Here is a 27881-nt window from a genome sequence, read left to right on the forward strand (position 1 = left end):
TTTCTTAAGGTGGCCATTCTCTGTGAGATTTTGCTTCCTTTCTAAATACTTTAGTAACATTTAAAAAAATATTTTGAACTAGTTTCAGATTTACAGATTTTAATAAAATTTAATGTGAAAACATATTTAAAAAATAAAATTTGAAGAATAATGTCTTAATTTGTCAGGAGTTTAATTTGTAATCTTACCAACAGTTTTTAGGCTTTATAAATTTAAAGTAATTTTTATGTTTCCAATAATCTACTTACCATAATAATTATTTGCATTTTAAGTCCAGAATGTTTTAAAGAGTTTATTCTCCAGTTTTAATACTATATAAGATATAAATAACAGTGGTAGTTATATAAATAACTTTGCTTTTGACTCAGTTTCCCACTACCCAGAAAGTAGTGTCAAGAATATTGAATATTTAAATGACTTAGCACACAAAAGTCAAGAAATATTATGTCCACATTTGAGATGGTTCCGTAATTTTTGTCAAATGGTATTCCTGGAAATGTGTGTCTGTAAAGTGTAGTTTTTACAGTAGTATTCATTTCCCACAAAGCCAAGAACAAAACAGGATGTGTCTGTTGTGGGCATATTTGGAAGAATTGCCTTGATGCAATTAAATATCAAACCTGAAACAGTTTTAAGAGACCCTCAGTGAAATAAAACCTGAATTGTTGTTAAGCCAATAAAGGCCCTTTTAAATGATGACAAGGAAAGAACTTTTAACAAAATAAATTTTGGAGCCAAAGGCCTCGAAAATCACATGCAGCTTGAAAGTTTATTCTTTGTTATTTTTGGTGAAACTTGCTTGGAAGGAGGAAGTAAGCTGCTTCCTGAAACTGAATGAGCTCTTAGAATTGATGCAGGCCACTCGAGACTCACACGGCAGCACGTGACCTATTATTCTGTGTAATTGAATAGTTGAGAATGGTAATGTTTGTCTCTCCTTGGCCCAGATCTTAAGTTATTTGGTTATGATAAGTATGTGATTGTGTTGAAAGTCAACAGGAAATGAATTTAGATTAGTTGTCTGGTCACTGGGAATGCTGAGCAGATGCTGGGTGCTCATGTCAAACTCAGAAGAGTTTGGGAGGGCACCTTCAGAAAGGTTCAGGGTGAACCTGGGAAGCTGCTTCTAGAGCTGCGTTTGCTAACAGGGACTTTCTGTTACAAACGTTATAAAAGGTCATCTGATACCCAGGAGGAACTGAAGCTCCGAGTGTGAGGGGCTTGGGTTCATTCACAGTGGTACAAAGAGCTGAGGCTGTCTCCTGACTTGTAGTACAAGTGGTCAGTCAAATGCACCATCTTGTCACGCCACTTTTCGTCATCCTGTACATACATGTGGCCATGTGCATATGCTTCCACTGGCCCTGCTACTGAAACTTCTAGTTGTGCCGGTACTACCTCTACCGCAAGTTGCGATCAGGCAGCATGGTCTCTTCTTTTTGCTGCCTTAGGGAGATCGAACTTCTGTACGTGTTATTGCCTCTAAGTTACTTAACCTTGGGCAATTATTTATCTTAGTGTCCTTTTTGACTTTCTTTTTCTCTCTCTCTCTCTTCAATCTCTTCTTGCCTTTAACCTTTTTTCCCTCTTCTCTTTTGTCCCGTTCTCTCCTTCCCTCTTCGCTTTCTCGTGCTTCCTCTTAACCATTTCCTTTTTCTGTCTTCCACTGACTATCCCTGTTACTTCTATTTAAGAACCAAGACAATAATACTATCTGATAAACTTAACAGTGGATGATATATTGCCAGCAAGAGAAAGGAAAGACCTAAGTGTGTTTTTCTCCAACAAGTAAATGTTTGTTGACCACCTAGCATATGCTACATTTAGGGGGTAAGATAATCTCCATACTAGAGGAGCTTATAATATCTCATCAAATTAAATCTGTAGAACTCTTGATATTTTTTGACCTTGTGATATTTTGTGAATGTACATTTCTTTGCAAACATGTTTTTCCTGTTATTGGCATTCTTTTTCTGTTAAAATATGTTATCTCACAAATAGCGTTATAACCAAATTAATGGAAGTGCAAAGAAGAGAAGGAAAAAATTCACAACCCTGCCTGTAAAATTAGATTTACTGTTTCTATGTTTTCCTCTAGTATTGGTCAAAATATTTATGTAATCTTTATGCAGTGGAAATCATAGGTAAACTTAATTTTGCATTCTTCACTTTATGTTACTTCATAAATGCTTTCTTAAATGTAATTTTAAATGGTTGAATAATATTCCACTCAGTGCAGAATGGAAGTAACATTGGTGGAGTACCGCTGTGCCAAACATTGTGCAAAATGTTCTGTTTGTTTCCATAGTACTTAGATATGGTGAATGTTATTATTCTCATTCCATAGATGAGAAAATTGAGGCTTAGCTTAATTTATTTCAGTTTAGCAAACATTAATTGCTACTACTTTCTAGGTACCATGCTGAGTTCTGGAGATTCAAAGATGAGTGATACGTGGTTCTTCCTATAAGGAATTCAGAAAATAGTGGGGAAGCAAATGAGTAAAGAGATAATTTTAATACAATATGCTAACTGCAGTGACGGAGAAGAACACCTGGCCTGGTCAGAGCAGGTTTGCTAGAGCAGTGCTTCTCAAACTTTAATGTGCATGTGGAAGTACCTGGGGTTCTTGTTAAAAGGCAGATTCTGATTTTTGGATCTTTGGTCGGGGTCTGAGATTCTTCATTTCTAATAGGCTTCTAGGTGCTCCTGCTGCTGGTCCACATACCTCACTTTGAGTAGTAATATTAATATCCTAGACAATGTAGGACTTGGACAAATGCCAGCTAGCTGGGTAGAGAAATGGAGAAAGGTGTGTTAAGTGGGTAAACTACTTGTAATCTATGGCAAGTGTTGGCGAATTACAGCTTGCTGGCTGAATCCAGCCGATGGCCTGTTTTTAAATTGTGTATGTACTAGGAATAGTTTTTACATTTTCAAAGGGTTGTAAAGAGACCTCTAAAACAAAGAAGAACATATAACAGAGATGCACAAAGCCTGAAATATTTACTGTCTAGTCGTTTACAGAACAAGCTTGAGACCCTTGATCGGTCGTATTGGTAGTATTGGTGGCGTGTAAAATCTGCAGTGGGGCATAGCGGAAGATGTGTTAGAGACAGCAGGCAGGGATGCAGAGGAGCTTAGCCTTTGTCTTTGAAGTGATAGGGAGCCAAGGCAGAGTTTACAGATGGGGGGGGGGTCACAGGCTTGGGTTTTGTTTTAGAAAAATCTTTCTGGCAGAATACAGATAAAAGGGGGCAAGGCTAGAGGCCAGGATACCAACTGGGACACCTGGACAAAGGCAGGTCGAGTAGGAAGGGCCGGATTTGAGAACTGTCTTGGGCAAAGCTTTTCATTCTCTTTTGACTGCAACCCGTAGGAAGATAAATATTTTATTTCACGACCCAGCACACATAGACACGTGCATACCTAGAGCAAAACTTGTCACAAAGCAGTATTTGTCTTTATTGTGGATGACCTCAAATGTTTTTCACTCCATTAAAGAAAATGCTGGTTACTACCCACTAAATTGATTTCATGTAGGATTATAACCTACATTTTGAAAAACACTGATCTAGGGAAGTAAAAACAGTACGATTTTGTCACTGATTTGATGTAAGAGAGTGGGGAACAAGGCGTGGGTGAATGGTGTTGCTCCCGAGTGAAATCAGTAATCGAAGGGGAAGCCATTTGGAAGGTAGAGATGATTCATTCATTTTTGGACATGTTGAGTTTGAGAGCCCTGTAGGATACCCAGGCTTTCCAGAATATAAGAGAGATTAATTTCTCATTCAGTATTACTGCCTCACTGTTTTGTTTAACTGCTATTATTTCAATAGCAGTATTTTCTACACAAACGTATGTGTTTCGAGATTTGATGAGCTCTTCCAGCCCAGGCTAGGAATTCAACCATTGTTTACAACATTGTCTGTTCTAATGGCAGGAAGCAGCATGAATTTCAAATAATTGACTTACATGGAAAATTTGTAAATTGGGGACTAACTTATTCATACTACTTTGAGATGCTTATTTAACTTAGTGCTTGCATATTAGTTCAGTAAGATTAATATTCTGATATATTGAAATATTTATCCAAGAGAGTAATCAGATCACATTAATTAGTGTGTGTATGGTAGTGTATGTGTGCAATTTACTTTAGTTCTGTATACAAATATACTATACTGTTAGAGGGTTATCACTTTTTGAATCCTTTACTTGTTCTAGGTAATATAGAACCAGTGGCATTTATTCATACCCTTCTCTCTGATAGTGTCATGATCCTTTAAAGATACATTTTGGAACTGTCAAAGAATATTTCTTAAATTGACCTTATCAGTGTAAATAACATAGATACATGCCTAAGTTGAAAAGTGATTTTTTTTACTAGGAAATAATTTTTTATTTCTTTATAAAGATTGAATACCTGCTTAAGAAACTTACAGAAGCTATGGGAGGAGGTTGGCAGCAAGAACAATTTGAACATTATAAAATCAACTTTGATGACAGTAAAGATGGCCTTTCTGCATGGGAACTGATTGAGCTTGTTGGAAATGGACAGTTTAGCAAAGGCATGGATCGGCAGACAGTGTCTATGGCAATTAATGAAGTCTTTAATGAGCTTATACTAGATGTGTTGAAACAGGTAAGAGACCTATAACATTGTACTTCTCCTCACCTTTAGAATTTGACGTTTGAAATAAAACAAATTTTCATCACAAAGATCACTTATACTTTTACACTGATTTAAAGCAGGAATAAAGTTTCTTATTTTCCCAGACTTGTATTAGGCTTTCATTTTAAAGAATTATTGGTGTAATTTTGAAGTACAGTTAAGCATTGAAAAGTTACTATTTTAGAAGAACTGTTTAAATGATCACATTTCCAAACTATTTTTAAAGTACTTTCATGTGTACATCCATACTCACTGATTTGAAAGATCCCCATGGCATGTTATTCAGAGAAGAAGGTTGTTGAACAGCAGGTGTCTGTAACTGTCATGTAACGTATGTATAGAGCCATCCGGAAGGATGTTCACCACCATGTTAAAAGTGATGGCCTCTGGATTGTAGGATATCTGTAAATTTTATTTTCTTCTTTGTTCCTTTCTTATTATTGAACTTACTACTATATATGATTTTATACATGAATCTGTGTATATAATTATTATATGTTATTTTTATAAAATCGGAAAAACACCTTACTTTTGGAAAAAAATACCTTTATATAGCAAAGTTGCATTTATCTTATTAGATTATGATGTTTGTTTTCTCAGCGCCTGCATAGCGTCTGATATACATATGGGAAACTTAATGCTTGTTAAGTAGGATTTATATATTTTTTAGTGGATCTTGCGAATTTCTTACATTATTACATTAATAATAACTCCAATTTGGGATTTTCTTACTTTGGTCCTTTCTTTGCTCTGTAATGATATTGTTGTCTTTGCTCTTTTTTCCTAATGGAGCCAATCAATAAACATTAATTGAAGCTTAAGTTGTATAGGTTTTTGGTGCTGCAGAGAAATATGAGACATGGTCTCTGAAGAGGACTTCTAGGCACACCAGGATGGCAGGATATAGGACTACAGATGGATTTCAGTATGAGATAGCTTTTGCTTAAATGGCCAGTATTAGGAAACTGAATAAGTAATATGATTAGAACTTAGTGTAATAATCAAATGATACATACAGTTGAGCTAATATCATATATTTAATGATATGTTCATAGGCTATCAGCACCTGTACATTTAATATTTAAAATGTCAGCTATTCTCGAATAACCCTGAAGGGCTTTGGCCTATAATACCGTGTAATTTTCCTGAAGTACAAATTTGAATTACACACCTTTGAGGCTGATATGTGTGGAGGAAGTGGAGGGCTAGTAAGTGTGAGCGTAGAAGCTGCACTTAGAAGCCAGTATCCTAACTAGTGGTCCAGTTCTTTTTCTGCTCATTCTGGAGTGGAGTTCATCCTCCAGAATAGTAAGAGGTCAGATAGAAAGGTAGGTTGATGCCAGTAGGTGATTGATTCAGAAGATATACTTGGCCAAGTTGACACCGTTTAGCATTTTCATTGATTGAGATTTTAATTCACTGAGAATCACTGTTAGAGTATTTTTTGTTTTAAACAGAATGGACAGAATAGTATAATGAACTCCCATATTCCATCACCCAGCCCCAGTAACCACGAAAACATGGTTAATCCTACCCCTCCTGCTTTTGCCTCTCCTGTATTATCTTGAAACAAATCTTAGACATTTCCTTTTCTCTATAAATATTTCAATAGGTATCCTTAAAAGATAAGGAATTTTACAAAACCACAGTGCTATTAACATCAGGGATTCTAGGTCTACTATCTGTATATAGCTTTGGAGGGTGGGGATTGTCTGAGTGTCTAAAATTCTGTCTAAACTTTTGTCTGCATGTGCTTGCATGAATTTGACTGGGTCTAGTGCCCCTGACCTTCATAGATCCTCAAAGCGTTCATGATCCACAAAGGGGAAGAACCCTTGATATTCATGTATTTACGGACTGTGTATCAGATAATGGAGAGGCTAGAGTATCAAGGAAGAGATATCAGATCTTATTAATAAAAGGACAGGCATTTATATCAGATTTAATCTTTCATAGGGTTACATGATGAAAAAAGGCCATAAACGGAAAAACTGGACTGAACGCTGGTTTGTACTAAAACCTAACATAATTTCTTATTATGTGGGTGAGGATCTGAAAGATAAGAAAGGAGATATTCTCTTGGATGAAAACTGCTGTGTAGAGGTAAGAGTCTACTGTTACCTCTTTCTGGTGCTGCCCCCTGCTGCTCAAGTAGTTTATCTTGCTGCTTCTAGACGTGAGCGCCTTAAAATAATCTCAGAATTTACATTTCCAAAATAATGTAGGCATACAGTTGCCATAGTTTCTGAACTAAAAATTAAAAATACCTGAAGAAATTTTTTCTAATGTGAATTTATTTTCTTATACTAATGAACAAAGTATACGATTAAATCTCATTTATTTGTGCATTTAGGGAATCATTTATTGAATAAAATGGATTGTAAAAAAGAAACCAAAAAAAAAAAATTCAGTAATACAATGTTTTAAATCATGAATATACCAGGAAATCTGGGCCATTTTGAGTGCAATAAATATAACTAAAGAAGATGAGAGCCTTATTTTTGAATATTTTGGGTGACTTTCAAGGACACTTTATTCACAGCTGTTAATTCTGTAAAGAAGTGAAGTCCTCAAGAACATACATTTTTGAATTTTTAATTTATATCTGAACTATCACCATGTCTGTATTTGTTGAAGAACATTTAAAATACCTAAGATTGGGCCGGCCCCGTGGCTTAGCGGTTAGGTGTGTGCGCTCTGCTGCCGGCGGCCCGGGTTCGGATCCCGGGCGCACACCGACGCACCGCTTCTCTGGCCATGCTGAGGCCGTGTCCCACGTACAGCAACTAGAAGAATGTGCAGCTATGACGTACAACTATCTACTGGGGCTTTGGGGGGAAAAAATAAATAAATAAAATCTTAAAAAAAATAAAATAAAATAAAATACCTAAGATCTCACTCTTAAATGATAATGTATTTTTCTGGATGAAGTGGTATAGATATATTAATGCCTTAGGGTGTGCAACACCTGTTAAGGGGTCTCCTTAGATTCTTAGATTCAACTAAACTAAACGTGGAGACTCACAAGATTACCATAGACCATACCAGTCTACTTATAAGGACATAGGACAGGAACCACAGCTTGTCTGCAACAACACCTCAGGTTCAAGGAGAGGAGAGCTGCATTAGGCGGGTGTGAGAATCACCCTGGCTTAGAAGCCTCATAGCCCATAGGACTCAATTCCTCTTGTACCAATTCCATGGATATGCCTTCCAGCGTTCCTGTAAGGGATGCGCTCAGGTACAAGAGTCACTGTACTCAGGAAGGGCCAAAGCATGGCATCCCCATCAGGTGTTGATGGTTCTCCCAATCCAGATGTAGTATACTGATCAGGGGTCATTGTTACCGTAAGTATCGTCTAGTAATAAACCAGTAATATGCATTTATAGATATTTTTCATTGATGTTGAGTTTCAGCCAGATTTGTATAAATAAAGGTTGAATTTAGTTTAAATACTTAAAAATAAAATTTTAAAGAACTGATTTTGCTGTTTTAGTCCCTACCTGACAAAGATGGAAAGAAATGCCTTTTTCTTATAAAATGTTTTGATAAGACCTTTGAAATCAGTGCTTCGGATAAGAAGAAGAAACAGGAGTGGATTCAGGGTAAGGTAATTTTTATTATTTGTCATGATCTAGCTTGAGAGCTCTGACTCTCTATTTTTGTATCTCATTAAAGATGCTAAGGCATTGTTTTCTCATTGTCTATAGCTATTTCTGCATGTACCATAGTAGCTGAAAGAAAAACAAATTAAGAAGAGTTCCCAAATTTTTCATCAATTTCTTTTGCATAATAAGCTTGTGAGAAAATTATAAACTGGACATTTTAGGTTTTATTTTACTCTTACTATTTAAAGAGTGTGGAATTTCCCCTTTTAAGGACTATGAAAAAATTTAAAGTGGCCATGTTAAGTTTTTAGTAACCTATAAAACAGAAGAGGAAGAATGCAATAGCTTTAGAATAATTTTTAAGATCTGTTATTTCCACAAGAAATCACTAGTTTCAAATAATATCTCAATTTGATTTAATAACTTTTAAGCTAAAGTATTATTCCAAAATTAGTAAAGAATGAAACACTATATATGAGATTTTTTTTTTAGTCACGAAAGGGGATTCTGAATATGATATTCTTGGACATGGGTAAAATTATATTCTACTGAAAACCATGGTCATTTTTTATGTGGTTTAAGAGTTTGAGGCAAGTGCATCTAAGCTTTGAACCCTCTTTCCTGAGTCACTTGTGTCGAGTTATGAATTCGGTAACTGTTTCCTCTTCTGTGGAATGGGGAAAATAATAGTACCCACCTCTCAGAGTTGTTGTGAGGGCTAGTAATTAGATAATGAAGATATACTTGCTCATTTTTAAAATGACACATCATTGCAGAAATGTTTGTGATAGATTGCAAACAACCTAAATGTACATTAGTTGGGAAATGATTGGATAAATTATGGTATAGCTACACAATGGAGTACTGTGCAGTACTTTATTACTGATATGGAAAGCTCTCCAAGATAAATTAAGTGAAAAAACCAAGGCTCAGAAGAGTGTGTTATACCACCATTTGTGTCAAAAGAAGATGGAGAATGTGTATACATGTTTATTTGTATATGCTTAAAATATCTCAGGAAAGATGCCCAAGAAACTGTTAGCATTAGTTGCTAGTGGAGAGGGGAACCCAGTACTTAGGGATAGGAGTAGGAGGGAGACTTCCTCTGTGTCCCTTCATGCTTTTGGATTTGAACAATATGAAAGTATTAGCTATTTAAAAAGTTAAATTTATATAATTTAAACAATCAGGAAAGAAATCAGATTTCATGTAAAAATTAGATAATGCACATAAAGTATATACATATAGCAAGTATTCAATAAATGGTAGCTGCTGTTATCGTTTCAGGAAAGGTGTGTGTAGGGAGATGGTTTCACAGACATAGATGAGGGGCAGACGAAACACAGCAGATCTGATATCAGGAAGTTTGAATCTCAGCCCTTATGTGTCTTATTTGGCCTTTTGAGAAATATAGAGAAGGGTGTTGAAAGTGTTGTAAATTTTTCAAATGTCTGCAGTCTTCTTGAATCAAGTATCTGTTTAAGCAGATAAATACGCAGTTACGGAATTTTGGAGCTGGAAGGGACTTTAGAGATCATCTCTCTCATTTTAGAGATGAGGAGGGTGATGCTGCAAGAGGTTATGTGACTTACTCAGGGTCACACCACTACTTAGTGGCAGAATCAGAATCTACACTGGGTCTCTGGTTTTCTTCCCATTGTGCTGTTTGCATGTTAGGCTTACAAAGAATGAGGGATATTTCCCGTTTTTTGTCTACACCTTTCACAGCCATTCATTCTACCATCCACCTGTTGAAGTTGGGCAGCCCCCCACCACACAAAGAAGCCCGCCTACGTCGGAAAGAACTCCGGAAGAAGCTGCTGGCTGAGCAGGAGGAGCTGGAACGACAGATGAAGGAGCTCCAGGCTGCCAACGAAAACAAGCAGCAGGAGCTGGAGACCGTGAGGAAGGTGGGAGTGGACACTGGGCTCGGGGAGGGCTCTCCGTTTCATTGCGGGAGCCCCAGCTGCCTTACTTACGAGCTTTGGTTTTACCGAGCCCAGGTTACTGCAATGTTAGGGAGATTTTTTGGTGAACCGTGTTCTCAGGAAGTGTATCTAGACCACTGAGTGAGACACCCTGGTTTTCCCAGCCCTGAAAGTATGAGGGTCTCAGGGCAGCACGGACAGTTCATTAACCAGAAAAGCATATTTATAAGAACAGTGAGCACAGCTGAATTTTGTCAGAGAAAGATGAGAAATTTTATTTCCCGTGTGATGTCAAGGTCACTTTTGGTGACCTGGGCAGGGTCTGCTGCTTTTTTAGTCTTTCCCCCTGGCCTCCCATCTTCACGCATGAGTACTGTGGAAGACCCTTAGTGTACAAGTGTGGGTTTTACTTACTATTTGGAATCAAAGATACAGTCTGAGTTAGCTTCTCCTCCCATCTCAGAGCTGGGAGGTCAAGTACCATAGGCTGTCCAGGACAGTTGACGTTCCCTGGGAAGCTTTGTTCCCAGTTATGTCACGGCTCTGGGGGTGGTGGTGAGTCCCCAGTGGTGAGCATGGTCTTTATTTGGGACACCTTTGGGTTGAGCCTCTGTGCCAGCAGTCAGTGAATACCTGCTAACCACAAGCTCAAAGACCCTTTTGTGTCTTCCTGTGTAGCACCTTTGCCCTGGGATATGGGGGTTGCTCATCGTAAAGGCCCCACATTCCTGGTGGGTTTCTCCCTTTGGAACCTATGAAAGTGCCACACTCTGTGCTGACTTCCTCCGAGTAGACTCGCAATTAAAGAATTTTTTTATGCTTTTATAATCTTAGGAACCATGTAGGCATACAATCTTAGACACAGTTGTTCCTCTCCAGCACACCTACTTTCTAAAGGCAGCTCCTCAGGTTTTGCTGCTCTTTCTCCCAAGTCACTCTTGCATCTTGCCTCTTTTGGCTGCAACACATTTTCTTTAAAAACTCCCTTAATAGGCTAGGATGAGCACCTGAAGTATGTGATTGCTGGTTCCTCCCTCCACTGCGCACACAGAAGTGTTACGAGAGTGGGATGGGGCTCTGGGCTTGCTGTCCTTCTTTTGTAATTTTTAAAAATTACGAAATAGCTCATAAAGGGTAGAGTTTGAAATATGTATATACAAATAATCAGAAAGTGAATACCCCTGAAACTACTACCCAGGTTAAGATAGAATATTGCCAGTATTTTAAAGCTCCTGTGTCCTTTTTCTTTCTTTCTTTTTAATTTTTAAAAAGTTGCAGACAGTAAGATTCGTGGTTTATGTATAGTTTTACGAGTTTTTACATGTGCCTAGACCCTTGTAACCACCACAGACAGAATACAGAACAATTACAATGCCCCAAAGAATTCCCTCACACAGCTCCTTGTATTCAGACTCCCTCTCCTCACCCCAACCCCTGGAGACCACTCATCTGTTTCTGTAGTTTTGCCTTTCCCAAATTGTCATATAGATGGAATCATACAGTATGTAAGTTTTCAGTGGGTTCTTTTACTTAGCATCATGCATTTGAGATTTATTAATCTGGTGTCCTTTTAAAACTCTTTTAACCTCTGCAGCCCAGGAGCACGTAGGTGCCCTGCTCTGTGTTATGTTAATGCGTGCCTGAGTTGGCAAGGCCTAGGCCTACCTGGACAGCTTTCCCACCACTGAGTTTTAAAGAATTATTTAAGTAACTGATTTGGGATTTGATGGATAAGCGTTGGAAAATTATTACAGATCCCTTAATAATCTTTAATTTTCTTTTTGTTATCAAGAAATAAAATTCTCCAATTTTTCATTAAAGCATTTTTGGAAAAGTACTGCTTACATGAATATTTTAATCACTTGGAATTAGGTTATTTTTTTTGTGGGTTTTATAAGACTTGATAGGCCTCATTTAATTCAGAAGAAGGAATACGAAATCATGGTAGTTTTTATAAATTAATAGATTTCTTTAAAGGTTTACCCAAATAAATTTTTTTAAAAAGACTTAATTTTTTTTGCTGAGGAAGATTTGCCCTGAGCTAACATCCGTTGCCAATCTTCCTCTTTTTGCTTGAGAAAGATTCTCCCTGAGCTAACACCTGTCCCAGTCTTCCTCTATTTTGTATGTGGGTCGCTGCCACAGCATGGCCACTGATGAGTGGTGTAGGTCCTTGTTCGGGAACCAAACCTGGGCTGCTGAAGTGGAGAGTGCCAAACTTAACCACTAGGCCACTGGGGCTGGCCCATATTTTCCCTTTTTTTTTCTATTGATGTCATGATAGTTTATAACATGATGAGGTTCCAGTTGTACATTATTATTTGTCAGTCACCACATAAATGCACCCCTTCACCCCTTGTGCCCACCCCCAAACTCCCTTCCTCCTGGTAACCACCAAACTGTTCTCTCTGTCTGTGTGTTAGTTTATATTCCACATATGAGTGAAGTCATACAGTGTTTTTCTTTCTCTGTCTGGCTTATTTCACTTAACATCACACCCTCCAGGTCCCTCCACGTTGTTGCAAATGGGATGATATTTGTCTTTTTTATGGCCGAATAGTATTCTGTTGTATATGTATACCGCATCATCTTTATCCAGTCATCAGTTGAGGGACACTTGGGTTGCTTCCACTTCTTGGCTATAGTGAATAATGCTGCAGTGAACATAGGGGTGTATAAGCCTCTTTGGATTGTTGATTTCAAGTTCTTTGGATAAATACCCAGAAGTAGGATAGTTGGATCATAAGGTATTTCTGTTTTTAATTTTTTATTTTTTTTATTTTTGTGAGGAGGACTAGCCCTGAGCTAACATCTGATGGCAATCCTCCTCTTTTTTCTTGAGGAAGATTGGCCCTGGGCTAACATCCTTTATATGTGATGCCACCACAGCATGGCTTAATAAGCGGTGCATCGGTGTGCGCCCGGGATCCCAACCTGCGAACCCCAGGCCGCCGAAGCAGAGCGCGTGCACTTAACCGCTGCATCACTGCACCGGCCCCTGTTTTTAACTTTTTTTTTTTTTTTTTGGAGGAAGATCAGCCCTGAGCTAACATCCATGGCAATCCTCCTCTTTTTGCTGAGGAAGACTGGCTCTGAGCTAACATCCGTGCCCATCTTCCTCCACTTTATGTGGGATGCCGCCACAGCATGGCCTGACAAGCAGTGCGTCTGTGCACGCCCAGGATCTGAACCCGGGCCGCCAGCAGCGGAGCGCGTGCACTTAACCACTATGCCACCGGACTGGCCCCTGTTTTTAATTTTTTGAGGAATCTCCATACTGTTTTCCATAGAGGCTGCACCAGTTTGCATTCCCACCAGCAGTGAATGATTAGAAATGCAAAATGATTTGCATTTCTCTGATGATTAGTTATGTTGAACATCTTTTCATGTGCCTATTGGCCATCTGTATATCTTCCTTGGAAAAATGTCTGTTCACATCCTCTGCCCATTTTTTGATTGGGTTGTTTGTTTTTTTGTTGTTCAGCTGTGTGAGTTCTTTATATATTATGGAGATTAACCCCTTGTCACATATCTGATTTGCAAATATCTTCTCCCAGCTTGTGGGTTGTCTTTTTATTTTGATCCTGGTTTCCTTTGCCTTGCAGAAGCTTTTAGTCTGATGAAGTCCCACTTGTTTATTTTTTCTTTTGTTTCCCTTATCCTATTTTCCCTTTTTTTTTTGTGAGGAAGATTAGCCCTGAGCTAACATCTGATGCCAATCCTCCTCTTTTTGCTGAGGAAGATTGGCCCTGCGCTAACATCCATGCCCATCTTCCTCTACTTTACATGGGACACCCCCACAGTATGGCTTGATAAGCAGTGCATCGGTGCTCACCTGGGATCCGAACCCAGCAAACCCTGGTCGCTGAAGTGGAGCACGTGCACTTAACTGCTATACCACCGGGCTGGCCCCTGTTTTCCCATTTTTTAAACACAAAAACTACATATCCAACCTTATAGCTCTGCATATAGTTTAAAGATTTTATTTATTTATTCCCCCCCCCCCAAGCCCCAGTAGATAGTTGTATGTCATAGCTGCACATCCTTCTAGTTGCTGTATGTGGGACGCGGCCTCAGCATGGCCAGAGAAGCAGTGCGTCGGTGCGTGCCAGGGATCCGAACCCAGGCCGCCAGCAGCAGAGCGTGTGCACTTAACCGCTAAGCCACGGGGCCGGCCCCTCTGCATATAGTTTAATTCACTTAATATATTTTTTGAGATCTTTCTATATCAGTAAAAAGAGAGCTTCCTCATTCTTTTTTATGGCTATGTAATATTCTGTTATATGCCTGTATCATTACTTACTTAACCAGTCCCCTATTGATGAACACATGGGTTGTTTTAATCAACAGTGCTACGGGGACTTATTTTGTACCTGTGTTAATACATATTCTAATGTATCTGTAGAATACATTCTCAGAAGTGGGATTGCTGAATCAGAGAGTATATATAGATCTGTAATTTTGAAATCTAGGCTGATGGAACAGCTGCCGTTTCAAATTTTGCTGTTCACTGTACCAGAGGAAAAGTGTTCTAGGGTTTGGCATTTAAGTACTCCAGCCCAGAAATATCACACTTCGCTTCTATTTACAATATTTTGACCAGAACTAGTCACACATGTTTCTGATGAGAAGTCAGCTGTTGGTCTTACTGGAGTTTGTGTGTGATGAGTCCTTTTCCTCTTGTTGCTTTCAAGATTTTCTTTTTGTCTTTGTCTTTCCATGGTTTTAGTAGGATATGTGTGGGTGTGGATCTGTGTTTATCCTAGAGTTTGTTGAACATCTTGGATGTGTAGATTAATGTTTTCCATCAAATTGGGAAAGTTTTCAGCCATTATTTTTTCAAATAATTTTCTGCTCTTTTCTCTCCTTCTGAAATTCTCATTATGTGAATGTTGGTGCCCTTAATGGTGTCCTACATTTCTCTGAGGCTCTGTTCGTTTTTCATTCCTTTTTCTCTCTGTTCTTCAGATTGCATTTCTATCAATTTATCTTTGATAGATTCTCTTGCAGCCCAAATATACAGGTGAGAACTTCTAGTGAATTTTTCATTTCAGTTATTGTACTTTTCAATTCCAGAATTTCCATTTGGTTCTATTTATAATTTCTTTTTATTGATATTCTCTATTTGATGGGATAGCATCATACCTTCTATTACTTCCTTAAGCATAGTTTCCTTTAGTTCTTTAAACATATAACTTCTTTGAAGCTGTGCTAAATCCACCATCTGGGTCTCTTTTCAAAGGTGCTTTCTATTGCCTGTATGAGTCACACTTTCCTCTTTCTTTGCATGTCTCATAATTTTTTGTTGAAAACTGGACATTTTAGATAATATATTGGAGCACTCTGGATTTGGATTCTTCCCCTGCCCCAAGGGCTTGTTGTTTGCTCGCTTATTCATTTAGTGGCTTTGCTGGCCTATTTCAGTGAGGTCTGTTTTCCTCATGGTGTGAAGCCTCTGACTCTCCTCCTCAGAGGCACAGCCTTGGGCATGTGCACTGCACCCTGGGGTCCCCGTGATGTTAGCTGGGCTCTCTTGAGTGTCTCTTTCTCTCATTTCTCTGTTAAGCTGTCTGCCTCTGTTGGTATCATATCGAGCTGTTAGATCTCACTGGTCTCCAGCTGATTGCTTTATTGTTTTCAGCGATGCCCTGGGGCCTAAATTCCCCCACAGTCTGATATTATATTTCAGGCCCACATATATGTAGTCTTTGAGGCTTGTTCCTATGACAGGAGGGCTCTTCTTTGCTGTCTCACCCTGGTTCTCTCTGTCAAACTTCTAGCTGGTCTGTGGTTTAGTTTGTTGGTCTCATGAAGCTACAAGCCTCTTCTTAATTCCTTAACACCACCATCTCCGTTGTTTTCAAGAGCATCTTTAGGCTTGAACTTCCTCACACTGTGTTTTAAAGTCAGTCAGTCTCTAGGGAGAGCTTCAGAGCCTGCTTTTCTCTGTGGGCAAACCCCAGTGCCAGTGCTCTGGAGCTGAGGGCGGAGACAGTGGGCTGCTTCTCTTGGAGTGATACCCCCTTTTGATGAGCCTGTCACTAGGTGGAGGTGGTAGCCTCTGGTCTTCTCAGCTTGCTTCTGCTGGCGTGGAACCTCTGCCCTACAAATTAGTTGGGACAAGGGTGATCAGGCCCAGTATCCTCAGCCTGTCAGACCTGAGGTGGAACTTCCACCCTGTGAGTGGGGGCTGGTGGAGGAAGAGAGCCCCAGACCTCTTAGCCACTCTTGCCTGGAGTAGGGTTTCTGCAACATGGAGCTGAGTAGGGTGAGAAATACTGGCGGCCTGCCCCTCCTGGGGAGATACTATAGTCCTAGACTGTGAGCTGAGGATAGAGGGAACCCTGTGTTCTTGGTTCCATTGCCATGGAATAGAGCTTCGTTCTCCCTGACGTTGTGGAGGAAGAGAATGGGCCACAGTGGCTCAAATGCCAGACTCCTGCTGTTAGTACTGAGATTTAGATGATTTTTCTTGCATACATGTTTTCCATTTGCTATATGCCCTTAGGATAATTCCCAGAGACTTTAAATGTTTTTGTTTTTAATTGTTATTTCGCTGGAGAAAGGATCCACGGAGTTCCTCATTCCATCCTTCCGGAAGTTGAGCTCTGGTAAAAAAGTTAAGGAATAATGTGTAAGATAACAAAACTGTGTAGGAAGAGCTCAAGAAATAGATCTCGAACCTCACAAATGCATTTGCAAGTGAATTCAGCTCAATGACTGTACTAAAATTTTCTTTGCAAAATGTTGTTTAGACTTATCAGTAGTCATTCATTTACCTAATTTGCGTGTTGACTGGGAAAATTGTTGGAATGGAATTCCAGAAGATCTAAAAATTTGTATTCTGTCTTTATTGAGCATTAAGAATGTTTGACTTCTCCCGTGTATTTAAGTGCATTTCCCTCTCCAAATGCACTCTCACTGGAACATTTCCTGCTTCTCTCTGGATGGGTTTTTGATTGGGTAGAAACTGGAAGAAGCAGCATCTCGGGCAGCAGAAGAGGAAAAGAAACGCCTTCAGACTCAAGTGGAACTACAGGCCAGGTTCAACACCGAGCTGGAGCGAGAGAAGCTTGTGAGTACCACATGGCTGGGGAATGCTGCTGCGTCCACTCACAGAGCCAGCCTGGGTCAGTGGAGGGACGAAGGCCTGGAGGCTGGAGTGGGGCTGTCTTGTCAGCTTGACTCCGATACTGATTGGCAATGGGGAAGTTATAGGGGAGTTATTGGGGAAGTTATGTGTTGGTTCATTCATCCGTTATCAATTTATTGAGCACCTTCTATGTTCTGGGCGCCATGCCAAGGATGTAAAGGTGAAAGACATAAACCTTCCTTTCAAGACCCTGAAGTAGAAATTTATGGAGTGGGGTGATAAGTACTGTGGTTAAGGTGACTGTATGTCCAGGTTTGCCTGGGACAGTCCCTGCCATCCTGGTGTAATTATTAATAGCATCCCTCTTCCTTCTCAGAGTGTCCTGGCTTGGCAAATAAATAGCTATGGAAAAAGTAAGCATAGATTTCATGGCATTTTTCCTCTGTAGTGAGCAAAATGGGGGGTTCTGAAATCATGAGAACATGTGAGCTCTGGTCTGCTGCTCTTGGCAGCTTTGATTCATCTTAGAGGTTCCCATCCCCAAGAGACCCAAGATCCAGGTTGTTTTAGGTAGTTGGCTGGTTAATTGGAAGACAGGTCTTCTCACACTGAGTTATAACGTGTGGGAGAGTGCTAAGCCCAGAGCCTATTAAATAGATGCTCATGACATTTCCTTCAGTAACTTTTTGTTCCTTAGAGTTGAAATAGACAGGTTAGTGTTATGAGAGAGAAGTACACAGAGGAAGGTGATGTGATGGGAGGAAGTGCTAGCTACGCGCACAGCCAAGGGGTCCAGGTTTGCTTCCTCTCTGCTCCTTCTAACTGAGCATGAGTTTTCTCTTTAAGTCGGGGATTATCATATGATCTCTCATGACTCTTATAAGGATAAAGTGAGCTAATGCAAGTGAAAATATTTTATAAACCACAGACACATATGCTCATGTGTGTGCTGTTACATTTAGGATGTCCTTGTCTTTTAATTTTTAAGGCAGAGATTCAAAACTCTTTAATCCAGGGGGAAGAAACCATACACTTGTTAGGACTCGAACTTAACGACTTGAGTTCCTCCCTGGCTGGAGGTGCCCTAGGGAGGGCGAGGGAGGGGATGCTAGGCAGCCAGGTAAGTGCAGGGGGAGGCGCTGCAGATCAATCTCTCCTTTTCCCTTTATTTTAACCCTTCGGCTGTTCTGACTGGGAAAAGCTTCATTCCTTTTAGAGAAGACTCTGTTGGTAAAGAGCTTGCGTCTTTAAGGTAGAAAAGAATTTAAGGAGAAATTATACAGGGAAACATTTTTTTTCTTGACTTGAGTCTTCAAATGTGGAGTGGAAGGGATGGAAATTATACCAGGGCAGGAAAACAGGCTTGGGATTGTAGTTGGCCCCTGGACTCTGTGGGCGTGGTCTTGGTGTTGGTATTGGGGGTGGTGCTCTCACTCCCTCTGTCTTTAGTTCCAGGACTGAAGGACGGGCCCCGCCACCCCAGTGGGCTGCAGCCATGGGCTGTGGTAATCCCTCAGGATGGTGGTGGAGTGGGAGGCTTTCCCTGAGGGCCAAGTCCACCTGGGTTTAACCCTGACCCTTTTATACCCTCAGATCAGACAGCAGATGGAAGAACAGGTTGCCCAAAAGTCCTCTGAACTGGAACAGTACTTGCAGCGAGTACGGGAGCTGGAAGACATGTACCTAAAGCTGCAGGAGGCTCTTGAGGATGAGAGACAGGCCCGGCAAGACGAAGAGACTGTGCGGAAGCTTCAGGCCAGGTGCAGATCAGTTTGTGTGCTGCGCTTTTATGTGCTTTGCTTCGGCTAATACAGTTTCTGGGAATTACTAACGCTCCAGTGGAGGGGGGGAGAGTCTCTGCCAGATTAGAGTGACCCTGGAGGCTTGGCTGGCTGCATTATTCATTCTCAATCGAGGGTCCTGGAAAACCTGTGCTTCTGGGGCTAAAGGCAGACCTTATATCTATTTTAAGAGCAGTCTGGTAGGTATGTTTGATGAGGTCCCCTTAGTCGTAGTCTAGAATGTCCACGGACCCAGGATCAGCTCTGGTGAGAACCTGGCTTCGTTGACGTGTTCCAGACCAGAGGGCACCCTTGGTGTGGAGATGGGCCTCCTTCAGGCCAGAGGTGCAGCATTTTGGGGGGATAAGGAGGAAGCAGTTTCCACGTGGTCATTCAGGACTGGTGACATTCCTCACATAATTCTTACTTGAAATCTTAGTTTTAGAAGTTATTGAAGCCTAGATTTTTTTCCTTAGAGGTTTTTAAAGTCAGGTTTACTATTTATGATGGTCATGTTCTCAGATGAGAACTCTCCGTTTTTGGCCTTTGTAGCAGCAGGGAGGACGAAGTAGAATGAAGATGCCGAAGGGAAGATTGGAGCTACCCTCTTTCCGGTTCTAACTTGCTTCCCATCTGCTTTCTTTAAGACGTCTGTCAGGGATACAACCCTGAGAATGTTTACCCCAGTCACAGCAGCTGTTCAGTGAAGGTGTGCCGTAGGCTTTGAGCTGTGACCCCCTGTTTTGGGAGCAGTTGTGAGATGAGCTGGGGTAGATTTTCCATGGCTGCCATTCCACATGTGGAGCAGCAAAGGATGTCATTTAATCTTTAAGTAGGAAGAGGGGAAAAAGGAGGTCTTTGTTGTTGTATACTTTGCTAAAAATGACTTCAAAAATAAGTAGGTTTTGAAAATTTTGATTTTTTTAAGAAAAAATGATCTTTTAAATAGAAAATTAAATGCTTAGCATATTGCTTGGCATTTATGAGTCCCACAAGTGTGTGTTCCCTGTGCCGTGGTGTTAAGCAGATTCTTGGAACCACCATACAGCCACCACTAGGCAGTGATGTTGGCACAAGACCCACCGCGTGGGAAGGTTTGAGTCCCACGTAACTTTCAGAGAGAGCCATTCTCAGGGACACTAGATGGTTTTTGAGCCTCTTTATAATTTGTAATGTGTCCAGAGTTTATAGATTGCCCTGGTGCAGAGAATTCAGGTGAGCTGTGGCATATGTATTACTTCTCTACAGTTTTGAGAGAGGTCGATTATGACATAGCAGAGATTAGATCACAGAGGGAACCAGCTAACTCTAGAAATTTATTAAAGTATTAGTTATTTTGTGTTTATAGAATGAGTGGCATTTTGAATAAGAGACAATTTTGGATAATTGAAACTTGTAGTTTTTAACCAGTGGTAAATATCAGAATCACCTGTACAACTTTTTAAAAAATACACATGTAGGGCCTGTCCCACATTTACTGAATCAAAATATCCATGGACAGGAGCCAGGCATGAGTATTATTATTTAAAAAGCTCTAGCTAATTATTTTGCACATTCTGATAGCAAATGTAAAATAAAGTAAATAGCAAAATGGTTTCAGCCCTTCGAATGCACATATAACCACTGCATACAGCTCTGCTCCAATAAACTTAAATTATTGCACAAAAGAGAACTTTTCGTGGTGTGCAAAGGCCACTTTATATATGTAATTATTTCACTGTTCTAAATTATTTTTCTTTTGACTTTGTTTTTGGAACTTGAAATGGACAAATTTGCCCCCTCTAGTGGTCATTTTTAAGTGAGGCGAGTCCATCTCTTGCTGACATCATAGAAGGCTGGGCCTGATTGAGAGAGACATTTTGTCAGTTTGGCAAAGGGACTTTTCTCCTTGTTTCCCGCTCCTCAGAGTAGGCCTTTCTGGGTAGAAAATCAAGGAAAGTCACCATGGGGTTGGGGTAGAAACATTTAAGTCTGGCACTAATGAAATGAAACACAATCTCAGGCCAAGTGTGTCTGTAAAGGGCTGTTTAGTTAACCTTCTCTTCCTTTCTTTAAGCAATAGCAAGTCATTCTTGGAATCTTTGGCATCTCATTGTTCTTCCAATGGATGGTCCTTTCTCTGTCAGTGTCTTAAGTTTCCCCAGAGATAGTTTTTATAGTCCATTGTTTAAATACGAAAACTTTGCCTTGAGCCATCTGAGTCTTGTCATTTTTTTTCATTAAAATTGAAGTTTGTTTTTTTGATGTGTAATCCTGAAGGTTATCTACCCTCTTCTGAATGGGAACTCAGAAGAAAACTGTTCATTTAACATTTGGACAACTCAATTATTGGGAAGTTCTTGAGGCTGAGCCATAATCGGTCCCATTTATAACTTCCACCCACTAAAGTTTTGGCTCTGTAAGGCCTGGGAGCATGCCTTAGTCATGTCTGTGTTCTCAGCACCAAGTGCAGTGCCTGGCACATGGTGAGTGCCCCAGGGATACTTTTTGAATGGATGAATGGATCCAAGTTCTACTCACTGGGGCCACGTGGAACAACAGTCTCTGTTGCACCTGATAATACTTTTCATCTGTTTGAAGGCGCTTAGGGACTGAGCTCTGGAGTGAGGTCTGTTTGATTCCCAGCTCTGATACTTCCTAGCTGTGGAATGTTAGAGAAGTTATTTCACTCCTCTGACCTTTCAGTTCCCTATCTATAAAATAAGGATAATTGCCAACCTTGTAGGGTTGTTGTGAAGACTACATGAGATAATGCATGCAGAGTGCTTAGTGTGATGTCTCGCATGTGGTAGTCACTCAGAGTGTGTTAGTTTCAGTTCCTTTATCTCATTTGCAGATGAGGAAGATATATAATGTCTAGAATGTCAAAGTAAGCATTCATAAAAGTTATTGACTGGCTGGAATGATGGTTTTATTTATTTTTTATTTTTCGCTTGGGAAAAATTTGCCCTGAGCTAACATCTGTTGCCAATCTTCCTCTCTCTTCCCCCCGCCCCACAAAGCCCCAGCACATAGTTGTATATTCTAGTTGTAAGTTCTTCTAGTTCTTCTGTGAGAGCTGCCACCACAGCAAGGCTACTGACAGACGAATGGTGTGGTTCTGCACCTGGGAACTGAACATGGGCTGCCAAAGTGGAGCATGCAAAACTTTAACCACTAGACCATCAGGGCTGCCTCTAGAATGATGGTTTTAGACCAACATGATAGTTTAAAATATCAACAGAACAAGTACAGGATCCAGGAGACTTGGCTTAATAACAATTCATTTGAGAAGATTCAGGGTCTTACTTCCTTGTGATGTGTGATTGCCAAAAACCTTGTATTCTCTCGGGTAGTCTTAATGAATGCCAAGTGTCCAGAGCAAATGAGGTAATAGTTCCTCTGTAATAATAAGAGCTGCGGTTTATTCAGCACTTTCTACATGGTAGGTACTGTTCTAAGTACCTTACAGGCATTATCACATTTGATGCATCAGCAAACCTCTGATGGTGGGTGTAGTTCCTTTTCCTTTTTTTTTTTTTGAGGAAGATCAGCCCTGAGCTAACATCCATGCCAATCCTCCTCTTTTTGCTGAGGAAGACCAGCCCTGAGCTAACATCTATTGCCAATCTTCCTCCTTTTTTTTTTTTTCCCCTTTTTATCCTCAAAGCCCCAGTAGACAGTTATATGTCTTAGTTGCACATCCTTCTAGTTGCTGTATGTGGGACGCCGCCTCAGCATGGCCGGACAAGCAGTGCATCGGTGCGCGCCCGGGATCCGAACCTGGGCCACCAGTAGCGGAGCGCGCACACTTAACCACTAAGCCGTGGGGCCGGCCCCCTTTTCCTTTTTTATATATGAGGAAACTGAGGTGCAGAGAGGTTAAAGTCTTTGGTCAGGGGTCTTGTTTGGAAACCACAGAAATCAACTTGGGTTATCTAAAGTAATGAAAGAATTTCTTGGAAGGTTCTTGAATAGTTCACCAATTCCATAGAAGGGCAAGTGGCCAGGCCTGGGTCACAGGCACAAACCAAGGGAAACTGAGCAGCCCAATCCAGGCCACGGGAACAGTCCAGTGATGATGCCACTGATGCCAACATTGGCGCCACGAGTTGGTAGTCACCACTGCTCCTGCTGTCCCTCGACACTGGGTGTTGCTGCCACCAGCAGGATAAATTCTCCACTGTGTCTGTTCCTTTGTGTCAGTTGTTTCAAAGTTCCAGGAGAGGCATCTGCTTAGCAAAGCCCACCTCAGGCTTCCGCTGTGCCCTGGCTGCCACGGGCAGGAGGGCAGTTGTCTGGCCTGTGGCTTCTGTAATGGGAGATGGGCTCTACTTTCCATCAAGACGCCTGCTGTGGCAGATTGCTGAGCAGCCTAAACGCCTGCAGATGTCCATTCCCCCCTCCACACTTTCACCCCTTGGATGAGGACACATCCCGGGGCCCTCCCCATCTTGTTTACTGTTGTATCCGCAGTGCCTGGAAAAGCACATAGAAGGTGCATAATATGTACCCATTGAGTGAGTGGATGAATTCTGCACTGGTCAGACCACTAGTGTTGTGTTGTTTGCAGTGTCGTGTTCACTTGTGGATGTCACACTCCAAGAGACATCGCAGGAGGGAGTAGTCTGGTCCTTTGTGGAACTAGAGACAGTGGATGGGAGAGGCCATCTTAGTTGAGGAAGAACTTTCTAAGGATTGAGGCTGCCCGTGTATTAACTGGCCTGATTTGTGAAGTGGTGAGAAGCCCATCACGCAGAGTATTTGAGCGGAGTTGGATAGCTGCCTCACAGGATGTTGGAGAGGGTGTTCTTGTGGTGATGCAGGTGGGAGATTGGGGTGGAGGAGTTGGGGAGTGGTCAGATGAGGGGTGTGTGTGTGTAGTCTGTTACTTTTCTTCCTTTGTTGTTGGTTTTAGAAGAGCAAACACTCCCACGTAGTAGTAGCTGGCCTGCTACGGGGCTCTTTACATGATGCTGATGGTCAGGCCCCTAGAACTGTGTCCTGGGCTGGCGTCTAACCACGTTCTTTACACTTTGGGTACAGGATGGGGCTGTGTGTTAGTTTGTTTAAATACCAACACAGTTGGATGTTCTGATAGGTAGCCCGTTATTGAAAGATGACATTTTGGAGTCACACAGACCTGGGTTGAAATCCACTGCTACCTGTGCAAAGTGAGCTCTGCGGTGGCTTCGTCTGTAATGGAGGGGTGACTGCAGGAGGCAGGATTGCTGGGGGGCTGGCCGTAGTGGAGGGCGGTGCTGGCGTGTAGTGACTGCTCCGTAAGAGCTCTCTGTTGTTAGTCTGCCTTTTGTTGGCTCCTTCTTCCCTCACCTTCATTAGTTGAATTATCAGCTCTTTCCTGGGTGATAGGCTTTTACTAGATGAAAAACGTCTTAATGTTGTAGCAACCAGGCAAACGTGGCCCTGCCACCTGCCAGGTGGGTGACCTAGTCCAGGTCACTTAACCTTCTGCCTCTCTTTGTTCATCTCTAAAATGTGAGTAATAACAGTACTTAAGTTTATTGTGAGGATTGAGGAAATACACTTAGCTCGTGGCCCAGTTCGTGGCACATTAAACCCTCCTTAAATATTATTAATTTTTGTTCAAAAAAGGGTGAAACAGAGCGAGCTTGGAGCGGGTCACCTTGCCAGCTTTGTGAACGTGGGCCTGTGGCTCCGGTTCCCTCCTTGCACAGTGAGGGAGGTGGATTAGACAGCCTCGGTGTTCTCTCCTGCTGGTTGGGAGTGTGACCGGGCACAGTTGATCGGAGCTCTCCACATTGCAGGTTGTTGGAGGAAGAGTCTTCCAAGAGGGCTGAGCTGGAGAAGTGGCACTTGGAGCAGCAGCAGGCCATTCAGACGACCGAAGCGGAGAAGCAGGAGTTGGAGAATCAGCGCGTTATGAAAGAACGGGCCCTTCAGGAAGCCATGGAGCAGCTGCAGCAGCTCGAGTTAGAGCGGAAGCAAGCGCTTGAGCAGTATGAGGTACCTACACAGCTCCCTGCAAACGTGTGCATTGCAATTTTTAAAAACAAACATTTTTTAATAACAGTATTTGCTTAGCGGTGAGAAGCTGTAGTAAGAATTTTGCTTACTAGGTAAGAAGAAAGAAGAAATCTTCACAGGCGATGAGGTGTATCCGTCAGAGTCCAGTCAGGAGACAGAAACCACACAGTGAATCTAACAGGGAAAGCTTAATCTAAACAATTGTTAGCTGTAGCAGGATTACCTACGAGGCGGTACAGGAGACTCCAAGAACACGGGAGTGGCGGATGCAGGAAGCAGCCACTGCCTGTAGGACTGAGGCAGGGCACCCAGGGAAGGAGCACGTCTGGAATTGCGCCCCTTTGTTCCTCGCCCCTTCAGCCCAGTGCTGTGCTCCAGACCTCCTGGGAGAGGGCATGGCCTTGGCCCACCGAATGGCAGAAAAGCTTACCCAGGTGCCGTGCTGGCAGAACTCACGGGGAGGCCGCCCTCTGGCGCACTGGCGGAAGCTGCCCACAGGGAGGTGCCACTAAAATTCCCTGGGGTGAGCACTCTGGGTGTCCCAGGTGCCACGGGAGCTGCTGATAGGAGCGTAGTGGAGCCTGGAAGCAAAGTCCTTTCCTCCTCCAGTGTCCCTCTAGCACCCTCTACTGACAAAGCTTAAATGGCGCCAACTGGTGAGGAAGAAGTATCCTAGTGTCACAGCAAGGCAAGGAAGAGTGGATTTGGAGCCAAGAGGCAGTGAGCCATCACTGACACACAGGATTTTATATTCATCTATAGTTAGTGTGAATTAGGTCCTCTGTGTGACCTCGGGCAGGTTACTTAACCACTCTGAATCTTAGTTTCCACATCTGTAAAATGGGAGGAATAACAGTTCCTGGTTCTTAGAGTGGCTGTGAGGATTTAATGAGATAATCTACAAACATACAGTAAGTGCCCAGTCATTGTTATTTGGCTCTTACACTACCTGTGTGTTTGCATAATCCAAAATCTGCTTTTGTTCCAGGGAGTTAAAAAGAAGCTGGAGATGGCGACTAATAAGACCAAGAGCTGGAAGGACAAGGTGGCCCAGCATGAAGGATTAATTCGATTGATAGAACCAGGTAACACACTCTTTAAAGTAATCATATATTTATTCAATTTATTTTTCTCTTTGATTTGTGTATTTCAGTTGTACTAAGAAACTTCTTTAGCCCAAATATACAGAAACCAAACTGTTTAGGGTAAACTTCTCTTGAATAACTTGCCCTCTAATAGATGAGAATCCCCATTGTATACATCTTCTAGTTGTATTGGCTGGTATGACATTTTTGGCTGTTCCTCAGAGAAGAAATTAAGTAGAAAAATTACTGTTTTTGTCTGTGGAAAAATGACGTTAGTTGAAGAATATAACACTTCCTATATTTAAAGTGTGTTGGTCTCTTAGGTTCAAAAAAGCCTCACCTGATCACTAACTGGGGCCCTGCGGCCTTCACTGAGGCAGAGCTGGAAGAGAGAGAGAAGACCTGGAAAGGAAAAAAGACCACGGAGTGAGCCTGAGCGAGCGCAGAGAGCTCGTGTCAGTTATGTCGATTCCAAGCGTAGCTGGAAAGCTCTCTGCTCAAGACACACGGACCTGGCTTGGCTGTTTCTCACTCCTCTGCCTTCAGCCCTCCTGCTGGGTCAGTGTCCTAAGGAAGGCTTCTTACTGATCGTCCTGCAGATAAGGGCTAACCTGAAAAGGAAAAAAAGGCAACATTGTCAAGCTCTTTATTTACTCTTTCTTTGAAAACTTCAGCTTCTGAAAATTCCCTTTTAGCCTCTCAGATTCTTGTCAGAAGGCGCGGCGTGCAAACAGTGCAGTGGGCACTGTTGTCTGCAGCGTTAGGAGGGGGCGGGAGGCGCTCAGGATCACCGGCCGTCAGAACCTCCGTGGACGGACGCGTCAGTTGTTTCCTTGGGCAGCATGGTTCCTTCTCGGGGTATGTTTCTGAACTAGGTTGGCCCGTCTGCTTGCCGGTGCCTGTCAGCTGACATCGCAGGCCTCTGACCCCTGCTGCTCTGATGGAGAAGTCATTGGCACACGTGGACCTGCCTTGATTAAGCGGTTACGGTCCACGTGTGCGGTTGTGCAGAAGGTTTCTAGTTAACAGTGTTACTGATTCATATCCCGGCTTCAGCAGCAATGTCTCGGAGGCAGAAATCCCTTTAAACAATGCTTTGGCTAAGATAGATCCTTGTGAATCAAAGACAGCACAGAGACGCACAAAGTAAATCCCGTTGGAATGACATTTTGCTACTAACTGAATTCCTCCTCATATTTAAAAGGGTTTCAGCTGTCAAAGTGCTGACAGACCCCTGGGTTTTCCTTTTGTAGTTACTGTACAGAGAATTTCAGGAGTGTGTGAATGCTTGTCATAATCAGGCCTTTTCCTTAATAAATAGAGATATGATCATTTATAGGAATTATACATGAAAAAAGTTTTAAAAATGTATTTTTGTGATGTGCTACGTTGAGAGGGAACAAAATATTTATGATTTTAAAACATTCTTACCTAAATATTGTACAATGTAATATGCTGAACTTTCTTAAATTTTTGCTAATTTTCTAAGATATATTAAAAATGTTTTGTATTTTTTTTTTTTAGTAAAATGAACTCAGTAAGAAAATAAAAAATACCAGAAAAACATACATTTTAAACTGATTTAATAGAACAGTAGGGTAAGGTTGTGTGTGTGTGTGCATTTTCATGTAATGAGATGGACTTGTGTTGAGGGGCACTTCCTGAGGACACTGGGTTTGGAGTTCGGACCCCCAAACCAACGCTATCACGAAGTTAGCTCTGGCT

At 41.5% G+C, this 27881-nt stretch overlaps 1 protein-coding gene across 1 annotated transcript in view; it reads left to right on the forward strand.

The window, feature by feature from the left end:
* SWAP70 (switching B cell complex subunit SWAP70) overlaps window positions 1-27722 on the forward strand; it is a 68446-nt gene extending 40724 nt beyond the window's left edge. Inside the window, exons 4-12 of the mRNA XM_058545964.1 lie at window positions 4415-4642; window positions 6629-6775; window positions 8170-8278; window positions 10010-10191; window positions 17177-17284; window positions 18896-19062; window positions 24852-25050; window positions 26060-26156; window positions 26480-27722. Coding sequence (XP_058401947.1) covers window positions 4415-4642; window positions 6629-6775; window positions 8170-8278; window positions 10010-10191; window positions 17177-17284; window positions 18896-19062; window positions 24852-25050; window positions 26060-26156; window positions 26480-26586 — 1344 coding nt within the window. The 3' untranslated portion in view covers window positions 26587-27722. The remainder of the gene's footprint in view (window positions 1-4414; window positions 4643-6628; window positions 6776-8169; window positions 8279-10009; window positions 10192-17176; window positions 17285-18895; window positions 19063-24851; window positions 25051-26059; window positions 26157-26479) is intronic.
* Window positions 27723-27881: the final 159 nt, after the last annotated feature.

Source organism: Diceros bicornis, chromosome 7 (assembly GCF_020826845.1).
Source record: "Diceros bicornis minor isolate mBicDic1 chromosome 7, mDicBic1.mat.cur, whole genome shotgun sequence".
Classification (NCBI taxonomy): Eukaryota; Metazoa; Chordata; class Mammalia; order Perissodactyla; family Rhinocerotidae; genus Diceros; species Diceros bicornis.